Genomic DNA, 20,316 nt, shown 5'->3' on the forward strand with positions numbered 1-20,316 from the left:
CTGTGTTGACAGTGTTATATTTAATAAATGAAGTCCACACCTCAAACTGTGAGCACTCACTGTGTGTCACCCACTGCAACTTATTTGCAGTTTGGTAGCTGCCCTCTCTAAGCATAAAAACAGTCTCTCCTATAATGATGCATATGCTGAAGGGTGCTATGTCAAATGAAGTGAACATCTTCAATGTAGTATTTAGTTTCACTTTGGTATGCACACCAGATCCAGGTGCATGTGAATAGTAGTGTTCATGAGAAGAGAAGTAATAGTTTCCTTTTTTTTTGGACAGCTGAAGGTAATAGATTGTCCTATGTAATACTACTACAATATAGTTGTGTCAGTTCCAATAAACAGGCTGTGAGAACATTTCTGTGCCCTGTTATTTCATTCTGCAGACCTAATCCCATGTGTGGCACTGCATGGTACAAATTGAGCTCAAATATTACAAGATAGGAGGAATGTATTTCCCACAGTAAAAATTGTCACCTGTTTTTCAGTAGATTTATTAGATCCATTTACATAATATTTTTCAAAGAATAAACTTTAATTTTTGTACAAAATTTATAGTAAACACCAAAATATTATTTCAGTAGAAATGTGAATACTTAACTTTTGAAAAAGTAAGATGTGCATTTACATTGATACTTAAAATGTATTTTTAGGTTGTATTTTGTTCTTCTGTTTTCTTTCAGGAGAGATAAGATGCAATGCTCGTTGTGTAGCAAGCACGGCACATGTTGCCACCTGGAATAATAATGAAATAAACATTTTTTCATGTACTGTATAACTTAAGTAACTTTACATTAAAGAATGAAAGCCTGAAAAATTATTGATGTTTTTTCACTCATGAAGATGAATAATAGAGTAATGTAATTGGTAATGAGAAATCACTACAGACTGAGTGAATATGAAGACTTAAAATTCTGAGCGGTTATAGGCACTACAGTCTGGAACCGCGCGACCGCTACGGTCGCAGGTTCGAATCCTGCCTCGGGCATGGATGTCTGTGATGTCCTTAGGTTAGTTAGGTTTAAGTAGTTTTAAGTTGTAGGGGACTGATGACCATGGCAGTTAAGTCCCATAGTGCTCAGAGCCATTTTGAACTTAAAATTCAGGAAGTATTTAGCTGTTATAAAGCCCTCTTCTACTGTATCCTGGTGACATGAAATGTAACTATCACATCAGTATTCTCAAGATGCTTGCTGAAATAACATTTTCCTCAGTCCTAATGGTGATTCAAATATTAGAGTGCTTTGCTAATCATATTCTTGCTAGAGATGATACACCCTTGGCTTTCTGCAACCTATGAGCTGATATATCTAGACAGTTTCATAGTAACACACATTTAAATTTGGACTCCAACCACTCTGCAGTGTGGAATTTTCCATGTACGAAAAGCATTTTTAATAGAGGAAAAGAAAAATTAAAAGAGAAAAATAAGTTCTGGTTGGCACTACTTGGAGCTCTGGATCTTTGCTCTGATACCTGCCCCTCCCCTCCTCCCCCCCCCCACCCCCCACTCCCCTCACCCGCACTCCCACCCCACCCAACCCCCATCACCAAGGGACAGTTTACATCTATTCTCAGATTCACAATGTAATAGGAAATGAAACCATTTACTGAAGAACAGAATACCTTCACTCATGATTCATACACAAAAAAGAATGAAAACAAATCTGTGACCAATCATGCTGCCCGGCTTTCTATACATTCAATATCCTCTGTTATTCCTATCTGGTACAGGTACCACACATTTGGTCAATATTCTAGAATGGATAGCACAAGAGTCTAGTAAATAATGTCCTTTGTAGATTGACTGCATTTCCCTAGTATTGTACAATGAACTGATGGCTGCCACCTGCTTTATGTTAAACTGAGCCTATGTGATTTTTCCATTTCATATCCCAACAAATTGTTACACCCAAGTATTTGTATGGTTTCACTGACTAATTGCGACTCATTGATAAGCCTTAAAATGCTACTTTTTTTCATTTTGTGAAGGGCTCAATTTTACATTTCTGAACAGTTAAAGCAGGTAGCCAATCTCTGCACTACTTTGAAATCTTGTCAAGATCTAATTGAATATTTGTTTAGTGTTTTCAGACATTACTTCACTACAGATAATCTCATCATCTGTGAACAGTCTAATGTTGCTATTAATATGTCCTGGAGGCACACTTTAACTACTTCTACATCTGCTGATGACTTTCCACCCAAGATAAGATACCCCCTACCAAGATATCCTCAATCCTATCACAAACTTCACTTTATCCATTATTAATGTACGTGTGGAACTGTGCCCAATGCTCTTTGGGTATCATGAAATACAGCATCTGCCTGACTGCTGTGATCCATGGGTTTCAGGATGTCATGTGAGAAAAGCACAAGTGCTGTTTCACATGATCAGTGCTTCAGAACACATGCTGATTGGCAAGGAGGAGGTCATTCTTTTTGAGGTATCTCATATTTTTTTAAATTCAGAATATGTTCCAAGATTCTACAATAGATGGATATCAAGGATATTGGATGGTAGTTTTGTGGATCACATGTGCTACCCTTTGTACTTTGATGAAGAAACATCTAGATAAATCCACATATGGCGCAAAATCAGGTAGTCTTAATGCCAACATCATCTGACAATAGTGCATGTGTAAGTTGTGCTACCACTATACAAATCAATACAAGGTGCAAAATCAGGTGATTTTAATGGCAACATTTTCTGACAGTGGTACTTGTGTAAGTTCTGCTACAGCTACATCCTCCAACTGGTTACATGATCTGTGCCTATAGGTTGGGTAGTAATGGTACAGCAGGTGAATTGGTTGAAGGTGCATTACTTAATAAACCTATCTGTTGTAATTTCCTTAACACCTACTGTTCTTACATCACACCTTCCTCAACCAACACTTTCAGGATAAAAACTAGATCTGAAGTGTCAATGAAGTGCAGCAGAGGTGCTATTATGCTCTTGGTAAATTGATACTTACAGGTATGACATGTCCCTCTTCCACTGACCATGACTACACCATAAAACATAAGTGTGTTGGTGAGCTAAAATAATTTGTTATGTGTGCAAGACCCAGAATTTCACTGGCAGAGATGGCCCTAGCCTATGCATTTCTGGGGTGCAACAAAAGATTGGCCACACTTCAAGAACATTTGAAGGCACTGTTGCCATGGTCAGCCATCTGCAGGCTGCTGCCTTGGGGTATAGCATTGGTGGAGAAACTGGCATATTAATGGGACATCTCAGATGTCATTTGTTTCACCCACAGGTTTTTTTGCCAAAGCACTTCCAGTGTACCTGGTATGAGGGAACTGTGCTCATCACAGAGTGAGTGGGAGGTTGTAACATGTTTGCATGACTCAAAATATGGGCACTGTCTGTCTGGCCATGTCCATTCTCTCCGTGAGTGGACAAGTGGCTGCTCCTTCATAAGGGTAGCAGGAACACAGGGGAAGGGATTTGCTAGTTATCAGCAGCTCCAGTGTTGGGTGCATTATGGGATACCTCTGGGAAATATCATCTAGGGCTGGCAAAAAGTTCAGTGGGCACCCAGTATGCCTTCTGTGAAACCTCATCTGAGATGTGGAGAAAGCCCTGCCTGCAACAACAGCGAGTGCGGGGTGAAGTTGTCTTCTAGTTGTGGCTCATGTTGGGTCCAATGACGCCTCTTGCTTGGGTTCTGAAGCCATCCTCAGTTTGTACATAAGACTGGTGGACATAGTGAAGAATGCTGACCCTGCTTTGGCATGCAAGCAGAGTTCACAGTTTGCAGTATTATAAGAGGGTCACTCCGAAAGAAATGCACACTATTTTTTTTTAAATCCATCTTTTATTCTACATGTTTGAAAAATTTACAGTGTGTAGATACATCCTTTAGGAACAATATTTTCATTTCTCCACATAATTTCTATCCCTCTTAACTGCCGTATGCCATCTTGGAACTAGTGCCTGTATACCCGCACAGTAAAATTCTCGACCAACCTGTTGGAGCTACTGTTTGGCAGCGTGCACAAGGGAGTCATCATCTTCAAACTTTGTTCCACAAAGATAATCTTTCATTACATGTAAGCTTTCAGTTTCCCAAAGAGATGATAGTCACATGGAGCCAGGTCAGGACTGTAAGGCGGGTGTTTCAGTGCTGTCCATCCGAGTTTTGTGATCGCTTCCATTGGTTTTTTGACTGACATGTGGCTGTACTTTGTTGTGCAACAGCAAAACAGCCTGCTTTTGCCAATGTGGTTGAACATGACTCAGTTGAACTTGAAGTTTCTTCAGAGTCATCACATATGCATCAGAATTTATGGTGGTTCCACTTGGCATGATGTCTACAAGCAAGAGTCCTTCGGAATCGAAAAACACCATAGCCATAACTTTTCTGACAGAAGTTGTGGTTTTGAATTTTTTTTTCTTGGGTGAATTTGCATGATGCCACTCCATTGATTGCCTCTTCGTCTCCGGTGAAAAATGATGGAGCCATGTTTCATCACCTGTCACAATTCTTCCAAGAAATTCATCTCCACCATTCTCGTACTGTTCCAAAAGTTTGCTGTATACCGTTTTTATTGTTTCTTTGTGAGCCACTGTCAACATCCTGGGAACCCACCTGACACATACCTTTTTTATTGCGAAGACTTTCAGTGTTCTGCAAACACTTCCTTTCCCTATGCCAATGTAGCATGACAATTCATTCAATGTGTCTGTCAGCAGTCACCAATTCATTAACTCTCTGCACATTGTCTGGACGTGTGCAGTATGAGGCCTGCCACTGTGAGGACAATCCTCAATATTGTCATGCCCTCTTTCATCACGTAACCTGCTTGCCCACTGACTGTACTGGGATCGACAGCAGCATCTCCATACACCTTTTTCAACCTCTTGTGGATGTTTCCCATTGTCTCGTTTTCACAGTACAGGAAAAAAGCACATTGCTTCTGATGAATGTCAAGTGTAGCAGCCATCTTGAAGACATGCTGTGATGGCGCCACTCACAAGAACAGGTTGAACTAAGTTTGAAAACAAGCGGGAAGGATGTATCTACACACTGTAAAACTTTCGCACATGCAGAATGAAAATTGTATTTATAGAAAAATAGTGTGCATTTCTTTTGGAGTGACTCTCGTACTATAACTGCCAGATCCTTTGATGTGGAGCCAAGTGAAGTCTCTCAATCAGAGGGTCTGAAGACTGTGTGAAGGTCTTGGCAGTAAATTTCTGCACCCGTGTTATAGAGCTGGGAATTGCAGGACTCTTCTTGATAGACTGGGGGTGCACTACACAGAGGAAGCAACTGCTCATGTGGCAGTGTATTTGTGGAGAACAGTGGATTTTTTGGCTAGGCAAAATACTGAGGCCTGATGACTGCTCATCAGTCAATACCTGTCAGAGAGTGAAATCAGATTCTGTACAAGGTAAAGACACTTCAGATGTCTAAACTGTAACAGTAAATCACCAAAGCTTTCATAACAGAGTTCCTGAATTTACCACACTCTAGAAACAGTCACATGGAACCAAGAGCTGGAGAAAATCCAAAGTAGAAAGCTCTGAAATATTTAGTAATATGGAACACATATTGTAAAGACAGATTATACATCATGGGAGGGTAGTGATCATTGCATGGACTAAAATATTTTGTTGGTTGAAACTGAGTCTGGCTGTGAAGTTATTACACAACAAGTAACCAGCCTAAGTGAACTCAAGACCATCATCATATGTCCTTACCAACCACCTCATTCAACTGTACCAGTTGTAGAATCATTCAGAGAAAATCTATGCTAAAAACGGAAGTACCCTGATCATAGAATACTGGTTGGAGGCAACTTTAACCTTCCGAGGATAGACTGGGATATGTGTAGGTCCATTAGAAGTTATAAGGTAAGTCAGTCTTGTGAAGCAGTCCTGAAAATACTTTCCAAAAACTGCATTGAGCAGAAAGTTTGGCAACCAACATGCAATGGAAATATTTTAGATCTTGTAGCTACCAATAGGTCTGACCTTATTGACAGTGTCAATATAGAGACTAGGATTAGTAATAGTGATGTCATCATAATGATAATGGTTACTGAAGTTCATAAATCCCTCAAGGAAGCTAGGAGAATGTTTATGTTGGAAAGAGCACATAATCAGATGTTAGCATCCTACTAAGGCAATGACTGGAAATAATTCACTTACAATATGATTATAATATACAAATTAGGGGCAAAGTTTAAACTGATTGCAAATTGAACTCTGAAGAAATATATGCCAGGTAAGTGTATTAAGAGGGAAAAAGTTTAGTTTACAAACAAAATGCAGAAAATGCTGAGGCTGCAGAGATTGTTGTGCTCTCAGTTCAAAAAAGGATGCAGAAATGCCAACAGACAAAAGTTGGTAGAAATTCATTCGTCTATAAAAAGATTGATACATGCTTGTATGTTAGCAAAAGATCTTGCTAACATGAAAAATTCTGGTCCTACATAAAATCACTAAACAATTCAGTGGCTTCTATTCAGTCACTCATTAGCCGGTCCTCTGTAGCAATAGAAGGCAGCAAAAAGAAAGACGAAATTCTAAATTATCTGTTTATAGACTCATGCAAGCAGAAGCATCATACAGACATACCATTGTTTGACTGTCACAGAAATTCCTGTATGGATGATGTAGAAATAAGTGTATCTAGCATTCAGAAGAAACTGAAAGAGTTGAAAACAAATAACATGCCTGGTGTGTATAGAATTCCAATTTGGTTTCGTGGATACTACTCTTCAGGAGTGCCCCCTTACCTAGTTTTCAATTATCATGAATTTCTGACCAAGCACAAAATCTCAAGCAACTGGAAAAATCACAGGTGACTCCTATAAATAAGAAGGATAAAAGAATGGACCCCCAAACTTACAGACCAATATCCTTAACATCAGTTTGCTGCAGACTTCTTGAACATATCCGAAGTTTGAATATAATAAATTTGCTTGACGCACAGTAGCTTCTGTCCAGCTATCCAGATTTAGAAACTATTGCTCATGCAAAAATCAGCTTGTCCTTTTCTCATTTGACATCATGTGAACCACAGATGAAGAGTAACATGCACGTTCCATATTCCTAGATTTCCAAGTAGGATTTAACACAGTGCTCCACTGCAGTCTGTTAATGAATGATTGAGCTTATGGGATAGATTTCCAGACATGTGAGTGGCTCAAAGATCTCTTAAGGAGTACACTCAGAACATTGTCCTTGATGGCGAGTCTTCATCAGAGCAAGGATATCACCAGTGGTGTCCCAGGGAATTGTGATAGAACTGCTCTTGTTCTTCATATACAAAAATGATCTGACAGATAGGCTGAGCAGCAAGCCGCAACTGTTTGCTGGTGACACGGTGACACTATAGTGTCGGGGGGGGGGGGGGGGGGAGTGTTGTTATTGAATGACTGTAGGAGCATACAGAATGTCTTAGACAGAATTTAAATTTGGTGTGATGATGAATGGTAGCTTGCTCTAAATGTTGAAAAATATAAGTTAATGCTGATGAGTAGGGAAAACAATCCAGCATCATGATTTAATTTCTAGGTGTGATTGTGCAAGGCAATATGAGATGGGAAAAGGATGTATGATTGGTAGTAGGGAAGGTGAATGTTTGACTTCGGTTTATTGGTAGAATTTTAGAAAATTCTGGCTCACCTATAAAGTGGACTGTGTATAAAATACTGGTGCAACCCATTCTTGAGTGTTTGTGACATTGAACCAATTAAGAGGCATGCTATCAGATGTGTTACCATTAAGTTCAGCCAATGCACGAGGATTACAGAAATCCTACTAACTCAAATGGGAATCCTCAGAAGGAAGACAACTTTTCCTTTGTGAAACACTGCTGATAAAATTTAGATAACCAACATTTGCAGCTGACTGCAGCAGAATGACTGTATGTTGCCAGAGTACATTTTGTGTGAGTATGTGTGTGGATGTTGCTGTAACCAGGTTATACATTTATATTCTATATTACAGCAGTGGATAAATTTAAGAATTCCACAGAAAACTACTGTGTGTGAGTGTGTAAGGTGGAAAACTTATTTTCTTTCTGCATCTGGGCTTCCTTTATCAAATAATAGGGCTGGGTGAAATAGAATTGTATAAAAGGTAGCAAGAACATTTTATTTTCACTCAGGATTATAGCTGAATGTCATGTTAACCCTTGAGTAAGTCCACTTGCTTCAACTCTTTCCTTTCTCTTCTGCCACATATGGGAAACTATGAGTTAAACCAACCATTACCTACCCTTAAAGAGAAGTAGGAGGCCCTTTAAAAGGGCAAAAGGGCAAATGCTGGGACAGTTCCTTTGAAAGGGCACGGCCGACTCCCTTCCCTAATCTGATGAGACCAATGACCTCGCTGTTTGGTCTCTTCCCCCAAACAATCCAATCCAATCCAATCCCTTTAAAAGTTCTTTGCTAAACATAATTTCTTCAGGAATTGATGACCCATAAATGAGAGGTGGATAGTGCAAATTACTTTTCCTTCTTTTATTACAGTGAGGTGACAAAAGTCATGGGATACCTCCTACTACTGTGATGAACCTCCTTTTGCCCAGAGTAGTGCAGCAACTTGACATGACATGAACTCAATAACTTGTGGAAATATTGAGCGAGGCTGCAAATATAGACATCCATAATTATGAAAATGGTGCTGATGCATGATTTTATGCACTAAGTGACCTCTTGATTATGTCTGATGAATGTTTGATGGGATTCATGTTGGGCAATATAGGTAGACAAATCATCTGCTTGAATGGTAAAGAATTTTCTTCAAACTAATCATGAACAATTGTGGCCCGGTGACCTGGCACAGTGTCATCCATAAAAGTTGCATCACTGTTTGGGATATGAAGTCCATGAATGAATGCAAATGGTCAATGATCAGTTCAGCTGGACCAGAGGACCCAGTCATTTCCTTGTACACACTGCACACATCATTATGAAGCCACCAACAGCTTTCACAGTGCCTTGTTGATAACTTGGGTCTATGGTTGTGTGGGGCCTGCACCACACTCAAATCCTACCTCCAGCTCTTACCAGCTGAAATCAGGACTCATCTGACTATTCCACAGTTTTCCAGTCATTTAGGGCCCAACTGATACAGTAACGAACCCAGCAGGGGTGTTGCAGGTCATTTTGTTCTGTTAGCAAAAGACTCACATCAGTCACCTTCTGCCATAGTCCATCAACACCAAATTCCACAGCACTATCCTAATGAGTAGGTTCATCATATGTCCCATATTGATTTCTGTAGTTACTTCATGCAGTGTTGCTTGTCTGGTAGCACTGACAACTTTACACTGTTCTTGGTCATTAAGTGAAGGCTGCCAGCCACTGCATTGTCCATGATAACAGTATTGCCTGAAATGTGGTATTCTCGGCACACTATTGATGTTATGCAGCTTGGAAAATTGAATTATTTAATAATTTTTGGAATAGAATGCCCCTTGCATCTAACTCCAACTATCATTCTGCATTCAAAGTCTGTCAATTTCTGTTGTGCAGTCATAATCGCATTTGAAACTTTTTCACATGAATCATCTGATTACAGTTTACAGCTCCACCAATGAACTGTCCTTTTACGCCTTGTGTGCATGGTACTATTGCCATCTGTGTATGCACATTTCACTATCCCATGACTTTTGTCACCTCAGTGTATATTTATGAATGTTACTATTGCTTTCAGACATTGATTAAATGTTGACAAGACACTTTTTACGAGGGTAAATAAATAGTGAGGCTTAAATAACTGTTTACAAGAAGTACTAGAGGAAACACCACATATTGTCCTTATTTCATGCTTCTGTGCAACAATGACACATTTCCCTCAGTGACAAATTACCACAGTATATGGTGCCAAAAGAGATTAGTGAATAAAAATTGGAGAAGTTAGTCAATTTTTTTCATCTCCAAAATCTGATTACCTGTAACATAAAAGTTGCAGAGTTTAGACATTAAGATGATCTGTAAGTTGTGAATTCCAGTTCAAGTTCTTATCAGTATAAGTAGTTAAGAATTTAGAATATTCTGTTTCATTCATTGATTTATCATTATGTATCATTGTTTAATAGTGTGGTTATGCCTTGAGTAGTACTGAATTTCAGGTATAGAGTATTGTCTAAATTCAGTGATGGTCCATTTGCAGAAAATCATTTAAGTTTCAAGAAAATGTTATTTGTACTTTCAACTGTTGAAGTTTTTCCATTAGGCTTGATTATAATATTTGCATTGTCTGCAAAGAGAATTATTTCTACTTTTTTAATTATAGAATGGAAGATCATTTATATATAACAAGAACTGGAGGAAAAACATAACTGACATCTGTGATACACTTATAGTAATTACTCTCCATTCTGAAGATGATGTTTCATTCTGTGCACTCCCTGATTTTCTTAATGAAATACCCTGCACACTACTGGTTACACAGCATGAAAATGTAGTTACGCAGCATGAAAGTCAGTTATCAACAAGATCTATGATACCATAATATTTGAGCTTCACTAGAGGTTTACTGCAAACAGCACAAACAGAAATTAAAAGCGTGTATAATGTTATTTTTGATTTGGAAAAAAAGGGATTTGAAATACAAATTAATGTTGACTAAATACCTTTTTCTCCAAGTACCTTGAAGAAGGAGGTAGGCACTGAAACTGGTCAGTAATTATCAACATCTGTCTTAATAACTTTCTTGTAAAGTAGTGTGACAGTAGCATAATTCACTCTGTCTGGAAATATACCATGTGATAGTGACGTGTTACATTTATGATTGAATACATGTCATGATAGTGAAAAATAGTATTCTCATCACTGCTGTCTCTCTGCCATCTGACAGTAAGGTTGGTACCTTGCAATGTCCACTACTGACATCTCCTCTGGCAGCTGGTAAGAATCACCAGAAGGCCATCATGTGGGCCTGCCTGCTGCATAAAGCTGCAGGTAAAACCCAGCTTTGGGGCCACTGCAAGACATTTTGAATCATACTGTGCTGAAGTCTTTGTCTTGCACCTACTTTTGTGACCTTGCTGCCTACTGGGTTTCCACTGGACTAGATTCTTGATTGTGTTTATGATGTGCCCTTTTGGACAGGAAGTGTGAACTATCAAGTGATTACAGTGTTCTTTGGGGAAGCAGAGCTTAGAGTAATTGTGATTTGCCTACATATATGAGTTATTGCTTCTTGCATACATTTTATTACATTATTCCTAGAACTGTCTATGCTAATCTTCTCAGCTACTTAAAATAAGTGATTATAAAGTATTAGGAATGAAAATGCACACAATACATGTGTAATATTCTACAATATTTATTGTTTTCTTTTATAAACCAGTTTCAGGCTGTTACATCATCATCAGGTACAAAGATAAATATGTGTGTCTGTGAAATTTTTGTAGTATCAAAAATTTTAAACTAGTCCATGTACAGTTCATTATTTAATATGTCACATATTTTGTGCAAGTTCAGTAGTTTTTCCATTGCATTTTCACTGAAATAATTCCTCTCTTCTTAGTCTTAAATTGAATATTAACACTGTCACCTTTGGAAACACACTGGAATGCTCTGCAGATGCACTAGTTTAAAATCTTTGATCCTACAAACATTCCATAACCACAGCCAAAAACTGCTTTGTAAAAAAAAAAAAAAGAAGTAATGAATATTGTAGAATACTAGAACAGTGTCATGTGTTTTTTCATTTATAATATATAAAATATCTACCAAGAACCAACAAAACAGTGAATCAATGCGATAATTAGATATATTGTTCACCTAACTGCTATCTTAAGTACTGTTTTCATCAGTAATATTTTCACCAGTAAACGTTCCATCAATGAAGCTTTTTTTGGAAACCTCTTCATGCAACAGCCTTGTTTCATGCAAGGTGAAATTGTATTTAATGAGCCACAAGGATCAAGTATGCCATTGGTTTAGACAATCCTGTGCAGAATGGGGTCTGTGTCAGAATATCATATTTCAGTGCTAATAACTCAATCAACATTGTTTGCCTACTTTCTGTTTCGGCCACAAAAGGTTGTGCAAAAGAGGCAAATCATGTTTTTGCCTTTGCCAATCTATTGAATACATTTAGCACCACACTGATCCTGATCCCTTTTCTTTTGTAAAAACGGGTAAGAAGAAGAATCCGTCTGCTGTTTTTGTTTAAAATGATGTACTTGAGAAATCAAGTGAGGCCCGTCATAGAATGCCTGGCCGGCAAACAAGTTGCTCTCTATCTTAGGGCCACTTTGGACTGGTGGTTGTAGTAATAATCAAATCCGTACTGCCATATTTTCTACCATAGCAAAATGCACCCCGAGCACCTCGGCCATATACCTGGAGGCACTGGTAAATGTGGATGGGAGAATCACCATTCTATACAAGTTTTTAGTATCAAAACCTTGCTGTAAAACAATTATAAGGTGATGCAATTTTTCCGCATGTAATTGTCTCTGATGATTGCAGATGAATAGAATTTTAATTTTTGGATACACATTTACTAAAAATTGGTCTTAAAAACAATGTCAACATGTATGTTTGTTCTCACATAGTTGGATTAAAAAATGTAGAACAGCACTGCAGAAATTTTTTGTTAAAATTCAGAGCACCTGTGCATGGATCAACATTATACACAGTAAAATTGTAGCTGTTGTCACCTTGATAAAACATTCTAGGATACTGTAATGAGTTATAAGCATGATGTATTTCATTGATTCTCTGAAGACAATTATCATGAGTATGTAACACCAAGTCTCTCCTATCACAGCTCTGGTCTACTAGTTGGTGCATTATAGTGACTCAGGTGAGGTCCTCTTGGTCTTCTTTTAGCTGTAATTATTTGTAATTATCAAACAATGGAAACTCCAAGGTATGAATATCAACAATGTAGGCTCTGGATTTGGTGGAAAGTTGAGTCAAAACATCCCCATAACACTGTTGTTAACCTTTCCATCAAAACCCTCAGCTCCACAGAAGTTTCAGCCTATTCAAACACCTCACCTTTGGCTCTACATACAAATTTAACCATGTTGAGCTTGTCAAAGACCTATTTCCCTTCTCCCAATTCCTGCAATGCAAACAATTCTTTGCTGCCAATCCCTCCAACCAAAACCTCTCTAATTCCAACACTGAATTCTGCCTCTTCTAGTTCCTACTACCATCCGACCGTGATCCTTCACTCTCCTGCCTGACCATCCACTGTTCACCTACTAGTAATTCCCTATCTCCAACTTAGCTTCATCATCCTTCCCCAAGTCCCTTCCTCAGAACACAAACCTTTCAGTAGAAGAAAGAACAGCCATACACAAACTCAAAACAAATCATTACTTAATCATCCTATCAGCAGAAAACATTTCCACTGCAGTTGATGTTAATGACAACAACTACTTGGCAGAAGGCCTCTGCCAACTATCTGAATCCTGCACTTATAAAGTCTGCCAGAGTGATCCCATCCCAGAAGTCCAACACAACCTCCAGTCCCTGCTTGAAGCCTCAGGCTCTTCCCAGAACATCTCCTAGAAATCACTTTCACTTGTCAATGATACAACAACCCACACACCCACGTTCTACATGCTTCCCGAAATCCACAAACCCAACAATCCTGGACACTCCATTGTGGCTGGTCATTGTACCCACACTGAAAGAATTCAGGCCTCACTGACCAACACCTCTAGCCTATTGCCTGCAATCTAGCCTCCCATATTAAAGACACCAACCACTTCCTTCACTGACTCTTCACAATCCCTACACCCTTACCACCTGGATCCCTATTCATCACAGTTGACACCACCTCCCTGTACACCAACAACCCTCATGCCGAAGGTCTTACTGCTATTGAACACTACCTTTCCCAATGGCCTTCAGACTCCAAATCCACTACCTCATTCCTCATATTCCTTACTTATTTTATCCTAACCCACAACTGCTTTTCATTTGAAGGGAAGACATATAAACAAATCTGTGGCACAGCCATGGGCACCTGCATGACATCCTCTTATGCCAATATTTTTATGTGCCATCTAGAGGAGATCTTCCTAGCCTCCCAAAACACCAAACTCCTAGTCTGGTTCAGATACTTCAGTGATATCTTCATGATCTGGACCCAGGGCCAGGACACCCTGTTTTCATTCCTTCAAAACCTCAATGCCTTCTCTCACATCTGCTTCACATTGCCCCCTCAATCCAGCGTTCCACCTTCCTAGGCATTGAGCTCCTCCTCCCTGATGGCTCCATCTGCACCTCTGTTCACATTAAATCTGCCAACCACCAAAAGTACCTGCATTTTGACAACTGTCATCCCTCTCACAACAAAAAATACCTCCCATACAACCTGGCCACCAAGGGAGTATGCTGAGTGTCCCACCAAGGCCTTCACTGACAGGCATTATTTTTCCCAGACCTATGCCGCAAACAGATCTCCCATGCCATTTCCCCTCACACCCTCAATCCGCCCACCATCCCCAAGAACCAGCCACAAAGGAGTGTTCCCTTCATCACCCACTACACCCTGGACAGGAGTGATTGAAACATGTCCTTCACCAGGGCTTTGGTTACCTATCATCATGCCCTGAAATGAGGGACAGCCTGCCCTAGATACTTCCCACACCTCCTAAAGTGGTGTTCGATTGCCCAACCAACCTCCACAATATCCTAATCATTCCTTATGCAACTCCTAATCCAAACCCCTTGGCACAAGGATCATTTCCCTGTAGAAGGTCCAGGTGCAAAACCTGCCCAAACCACCCAGCCGTCACTTCCTACTCCAGTCTTGTCACAGGTTCACTCTATCCGATCAGGAGATGGACCACCTGTAGAAGTAGCCACACCTTTTATCAGCTCTGCTGCAATCATTGCACAGCTTTCTATATTGGTATGACTACCAACCAGTTGCCCAGCAGGATGAATGGTCACCACCAAACGGTGGCAAAGAGCAGAGCAGACCCCCTTCTGCCACAACATGTAGCTGAAAATAATACACTTAATTTCAATGGCTGCTTCACTACCCTAGCCATTTGGATCCTTACCTCCACCACTAGCTTTTCTTAACTGTGCACATAGGAGTTATCCTTACAACACATTCTATGCTCTCCAACCCTCCACTCAACAGTTTTCACCCACTCTGTTCTATCATTTCCTCCTCATTCTCATCTTCCTCTCTGTTCATTTGCAGCCCTCTGCCAATGAATCTGCCCATATTTCTCCACTCGTCTTCTTTTTTGCTCCTTTTTTCCCCACCTCCCTGCCCCACAACCTCCTGATGCTGCACCTGTTGGCAGTCTAGTCCCTGTGCTCTCCACCAGACAGTGTTCGTCTCCCTCCCCACCCATACACTACTGTCCCTCCCCCTTCCCTGGCACCTCTAAATTGTTGCTTGCATCACATGAGATAGTTGCATTCCAACCCGAGATGCTGGAGTTGGCGGTCATGTGTGCGTGACGTGTGCTTGCTTGTGTGTGTGAATGATGAGTGTCTCTCTTTTACTGATGAAGACTGGCCAAAGGCTTTATGTAGGTGTCTTTTAAATGTGCTTATCTTCAACCTGACATGTATTCTTTATGGTAAGAATCTTGTAATTGTTGCACTCATCATTTGGAGCTGGTTGAAGTGCCACTGTAAAGCTCTTGACATATAGGTTTACATGGTGTAGCACAATTTGCAGGCTTCTCAGCAAACCTGAGTTTAAACTTGTAATATGCTGTTGCCCAATATTTGCCTAGTCTTGGTAATTAGCCAAAAAAATAAACTTCAAAAACCTTGAAACATCTATTGGCAGAAAAGAGCCAATCAGGTGATACATGTGGCCCTGCAACTCAAAAGCAGGCATTAACAACCCTTCAGTGGTATGATTCACTCCAAAAGAAGTCATTTGGAAAGCCCCATTGTAGGCCCTTAAGTTACCCAAGAAGTACTTCAAAAGCACAAGCACATGTTCTCCATTTAATAACTGTGTTGAACAATTCTCTCATTGTTCTCCTTATGCTCATTTTGCTTCCTTCAACTTTTGAACATCAGCTAAGTTTTTGCTTATCTTGAATCTGAGATGAAGTGCTCTTTGTTTACTTAGCACTTTTCTAACATGGCTATTAAACCATGGTGGATGTTTCCCATCCCTTAAAACATTACTCCCAATGTACTTTCCTAGGGAACATTGAATGATACATTTGAATTTTTTCCATTTGTTTTCCACATCTTCATCCTCATCACTGAATATTTGATGCCGACTGCTGAGATATTTTGAAATTTTTATCCTGTCACCCTTGCTGAGCAAATATATCTACCTACCTTTCTTAACATTCATTATGGGACCTGTTGTCTAGATGCGGTCACAGCCTTATGATCACTGATAACTTCCTCTACGTTAACTGATTCTAAGTTTAGATCTGTTTGTTGCCATGAGGCTTAAGACGTTACCCTCACAAGTTGGTTCTCTAACTGTCTGCTCAAGGTAATTTTCAGACAAGACGTCCAGAACAATGCCACATGATTCCCTGTCTCTGGCACCAGTTTTGATGGCATAACATTTCCAATCTATACCTGGCAAATTGAAGTCACCCCCTAATACAATGGCATGCTCAGGAAAATTACTGATGTTATTCTGCAAGCTCTCCCTGAAGCACTCTACAACTACAGATCCTGGCCCAGGTGGTCTATAAAGGCATCCAATCACCATTTTTGACTGACTGTTCTTTCATACTCAATTTTGCCCAGATTAATTCAAATTTGGAATCTGTGATAACCTCGCTAGATTTTATCAAATTTTCTACTGCAATAAACATGCCACCACCATTGGTTACTAACCTATCCTTATGATAGTCTGAACTTAGGATTTCATTGTTACTGACATCTGGTCTCAACCAGCTTTCTGTTCCCAATACTATCAGTACATTATAACCTTCATTAAGTGATACTAATTCTGGGACCTTTCCTCGGATGCTCCTGCAGTTTACTAAAATCATATTAATCTTTTCTATCTCTGATCTGTGAGGACCAAGATTCTCTGAGGTTTCTATGGCTGATTTAACAGGTAAATCATGTTTGCTCCAAAGGGAGTGGTCCTCTAACCTAAAAAAGCCAAATATGCACACCACATGTACTCCATTACCCTAGTAGCCAGTTCCTGCATGTAGTGCACGTCTGACCTATTAAGGGGAACCCTACAATTCTGCACTCGATAGTGGAGGTCAAGAAATTCACATACGATACTGTCACAGAGCGATCTGAGCCTCTAGTTTAGACCTTCCATTCTGCTCCAAACCAGAAGACCATGATCAACTCGGGGTGCAATGCTACAAATAGACAGCTTAGCATGCACTCTGCATGCATTGCTAGTTCCCTTCACCAAATCAGCCAGCCACTGAACAGAGCAGAGGATGGCCTCAGAACCCAAACAGCAGGCATCATTTGTGCTGACATGTGCTACTACATGCAGCTGGTTGCACCCAGTGCGCTTGATAGCTGCCAGCAGGGCCTCCTCCACATCTCGGGTGAGACCTCCTGGCAAACATACCGAATGCACACTGGAATTCTTTCTCACCTTGCCTGCTATCTCCCTGAGGGACTCTATCACCCACCTGACATTGGAGCTCCCAGTGACTAGCATACCCACCCTCTGTAGTTGTCCCGACGGGGCAGGAAAATTGACCGCTGGCCCAACAGGAGAGTCATCCCATGCTGGCTCAGAGTTATCGTCAACACTGGGAAGCACATCATACCTGTTGCTAAGACATAGGGAGCCAGCTGCATGGCCAGCTCCCTCTTTTGCCTTCCACCAGTGACATGCAAACCCACCACTGTCTGCCACCCACTCTGGAGTGAGGACGGACTGGTCAGATTTTACATATCAGAAGCTGCAGTGACGCCAAGGCCACCAGCGGATTCCAGTGACACCAAAGGTGTCACAGGTCTTGTTACTTATGCCCTGACATCACCCCAACTTCAAGCATTAGCTAGAAGCTTGTCAACAGTAGCCAACACAGCTTCAAGCTGTTTACAGACAGGAGCCAACTCTCCTTGTGTCCTCTCAGAACAAGCACAGTTTCTAGCCATATCAACTGTGTATAAAATAGATATGAAGTCTCACATGATGCTACTGAGTTTGAAAATATACCAAAGGAGAATAAAGTAAAACTAAAAGTTGGTGTGCAGATTTATCAATGAACTCTGAGACCACAAGCTATTAAACAGAAATAAATTTCTCTACACAGAAAATTTACACTAGGTAGCCACCCTACACAAAGATGTGTACAAGACTTATGCAAAAACAAAAACTACAATTAATTTTCTAGCCACTAGTCTACACATTAAAATACACATGTACAGTTCACTTTTTTGCAGAAGCACATGAACAAAAAGCAAAGACTAAATTAATTTACAGTTCATCACACAAGTGCTGCTGCTGCTGCTCTGCTGCACTTTTCTCGGCTCAGCGGCAGTTGTGGCCCTGCTGGAACAGGTGGTGATGGGGGAATGTATGGGACAGGTCTTACATCTAGGTCTATTACAGGGATATGAGCCATGAGGTAAGAGTTTGAGAGCAGGGGACAAATTATTGTGTAGATCCAGTGGATGGTGGAATACCTTTGTGGGAGGGATAGTGGACAGGACATTTCTCATTTCAGGGCATGATGAAAGGTACTTGAAACCGTGGTGGAAAATATAATTCAGTTGCACCAGGTCTGGGTGGTACTGGATTATGAGGGGAATGTTCCTCTACAGCTGGATGGTGAGACTTTGGGAGGTGGTGGGAGACTGTAAAGATAAGGCACAGGAGATTTGTTCTTGTACAAGGTTGGAAGGATAATTATGGTCTGTGAAGGCTTCAATCAGACCATTGATATATTTCAAGATGAACCGTTTGTCTCTGTAGGTGCAACAACCATGAGTGGCTAGGCTGTGTGGAAGGGACTTGGTATGGAATGGATGGCAGCTGTCGAAGTGGAGATGTTGCTGGTGGTTAGTATGTTTAATATGGACAGAGGTACTGATGTAGCCATCTTTGAGAAGGAGATCAACATCTAGGAAGATGGCTTGTTGGGTTGAGTAGGACCAGGTGAAGCAAATGGGTGAGAAGCTCCTGAGGTTCTGGAGGAATGTGGATAGGGTGTCCTCACCTAAATCCAGATCATCAATGAATCTGCACCAGGTGAGGGTTTAGTATTCTGGATGTTTAGGAAGGATCCCTCTGGATGGCCCATGATTATATTAGCATAGGATGGTGCCATGCAGTTGCCCATAGCCATACCCCAGATTTGTTTGCAGGTAATGCCTTCAAAGGAGAATTGTGAGTGGGGATATAGTTGGTCATGGCAACTAGGAAGGAGGTTGTTGGTTTAGAATACATTGGCCATTGGGAAAGGTAGTGTTCAATAGCAGTAAGGCCATAGGCATTAGGGATGTTAGTGTAAAGGGAGATGTCATTAATAGTGACAAGCAGGGCATCATGTGGTAAAAGTACAGGAACTGTGGAGAGTCAGTGGAGGAAATGGTTGGAATCTTTTATGTAGAAGTGTAGATTCCAGATAATAGGTTGCAGGTGTTGGTCTATGAAAGCAGACATTCTCTCAGTGGGAGCAAAGTAACAGGCCACAATGGGGCAACCTGGATGGTTGGATTTATGGACTTTAGGAAGCAAGTAGAAGATAGGAATGTGGGGAATGGTAGGGGTGAGCAGAGAGATGGACTCTGGACAGAGGTTCTAGGAGGGGTCTAAATCTAGAAAACTTCACAGAGTTCAACAGTACCTCACCATTCTGCAAAATCTACACCCGTTGTCCAATGATGAAGATGTTATGTCCACCTCAAAACAGGTCAGTTAAGTGCCATTACCTAATTGTGCTCATTTGATCACATCCAGCATTATTGACAGTGTCTCCATAACTGGGTTGTCCATTGATGATAGTGTTACAATAACATCGATTGCTGTGCCCTTAGCCACCACTTCCAGCCCATCCAGTCTCAGACTATTTGTACCCTCTGTGATGGGACAGTTCATAACATCAACACCACCCCCAGCCCATCGGTCTGCCATTGCCGACCTTGCCTGCCTCCGCACAGACTCAAAGCAGCAAAGGCCACCATGGAAGAACTCTTACATGCTGGTATTATATGGCCATCCAACAGTGCCTGGGCTTATGCTATCAAGGTAATCATCAAAAAGGTGATTGTGTGACGACTGTTGGTACCTGAACGCCCAGCATATAATAGACAGCTATCCTGTACTGAACTTACAACACTTCACACACAAACTTGGGGTGCCAGTATATTCAGTGTTGTTGACTGTGAAAGGGGCAATTTATAGATACCTATGGATGACGAGAATAT

General features: G+C 40.6%; 1 protein-coding gene across 1 annotated transcript in view; it reads right to left on the reverse strand.

Moving 5' to 3' along the window:
* Positions 1-484: 484 nt before the first annotated feature.
* The window catches only part of LOC124805174 (calcium/calmodulin-dependent protein kinase type IV-like), a 588,498-nt gene continuing 568,666 nt past the window's right edge, over positions 485-20,316 (reverse strand). Inside the window, exon 10 of the mRNA XM_047265660.1 lies at positions 485-741. Within this exon, the coding sequence (XP_047121616.1) occupies positions 643-741 (99 nt within the window). The 3' untranslated portion in view covers positions 485-642. The remainder of the gene's footprint in view (positions 742-20,316) is intronic.

The sequence above is a fragment of the Schistocerca piceifrons genome, chromosome 7 (assembly GCF_021461385.2).
Source record: "Schistocerca piceifrons isolate TAMUIC-IGC-003096 chromosome 7, iqSchPice1.1, whole genome shotgun sequence".
Lineage (NCBI taxonomy): Eukaryota > Metazoa > Arthropoda > Insecta > Orthoptera > Acrididae > Schistocerca > Schistocerca piceifrons.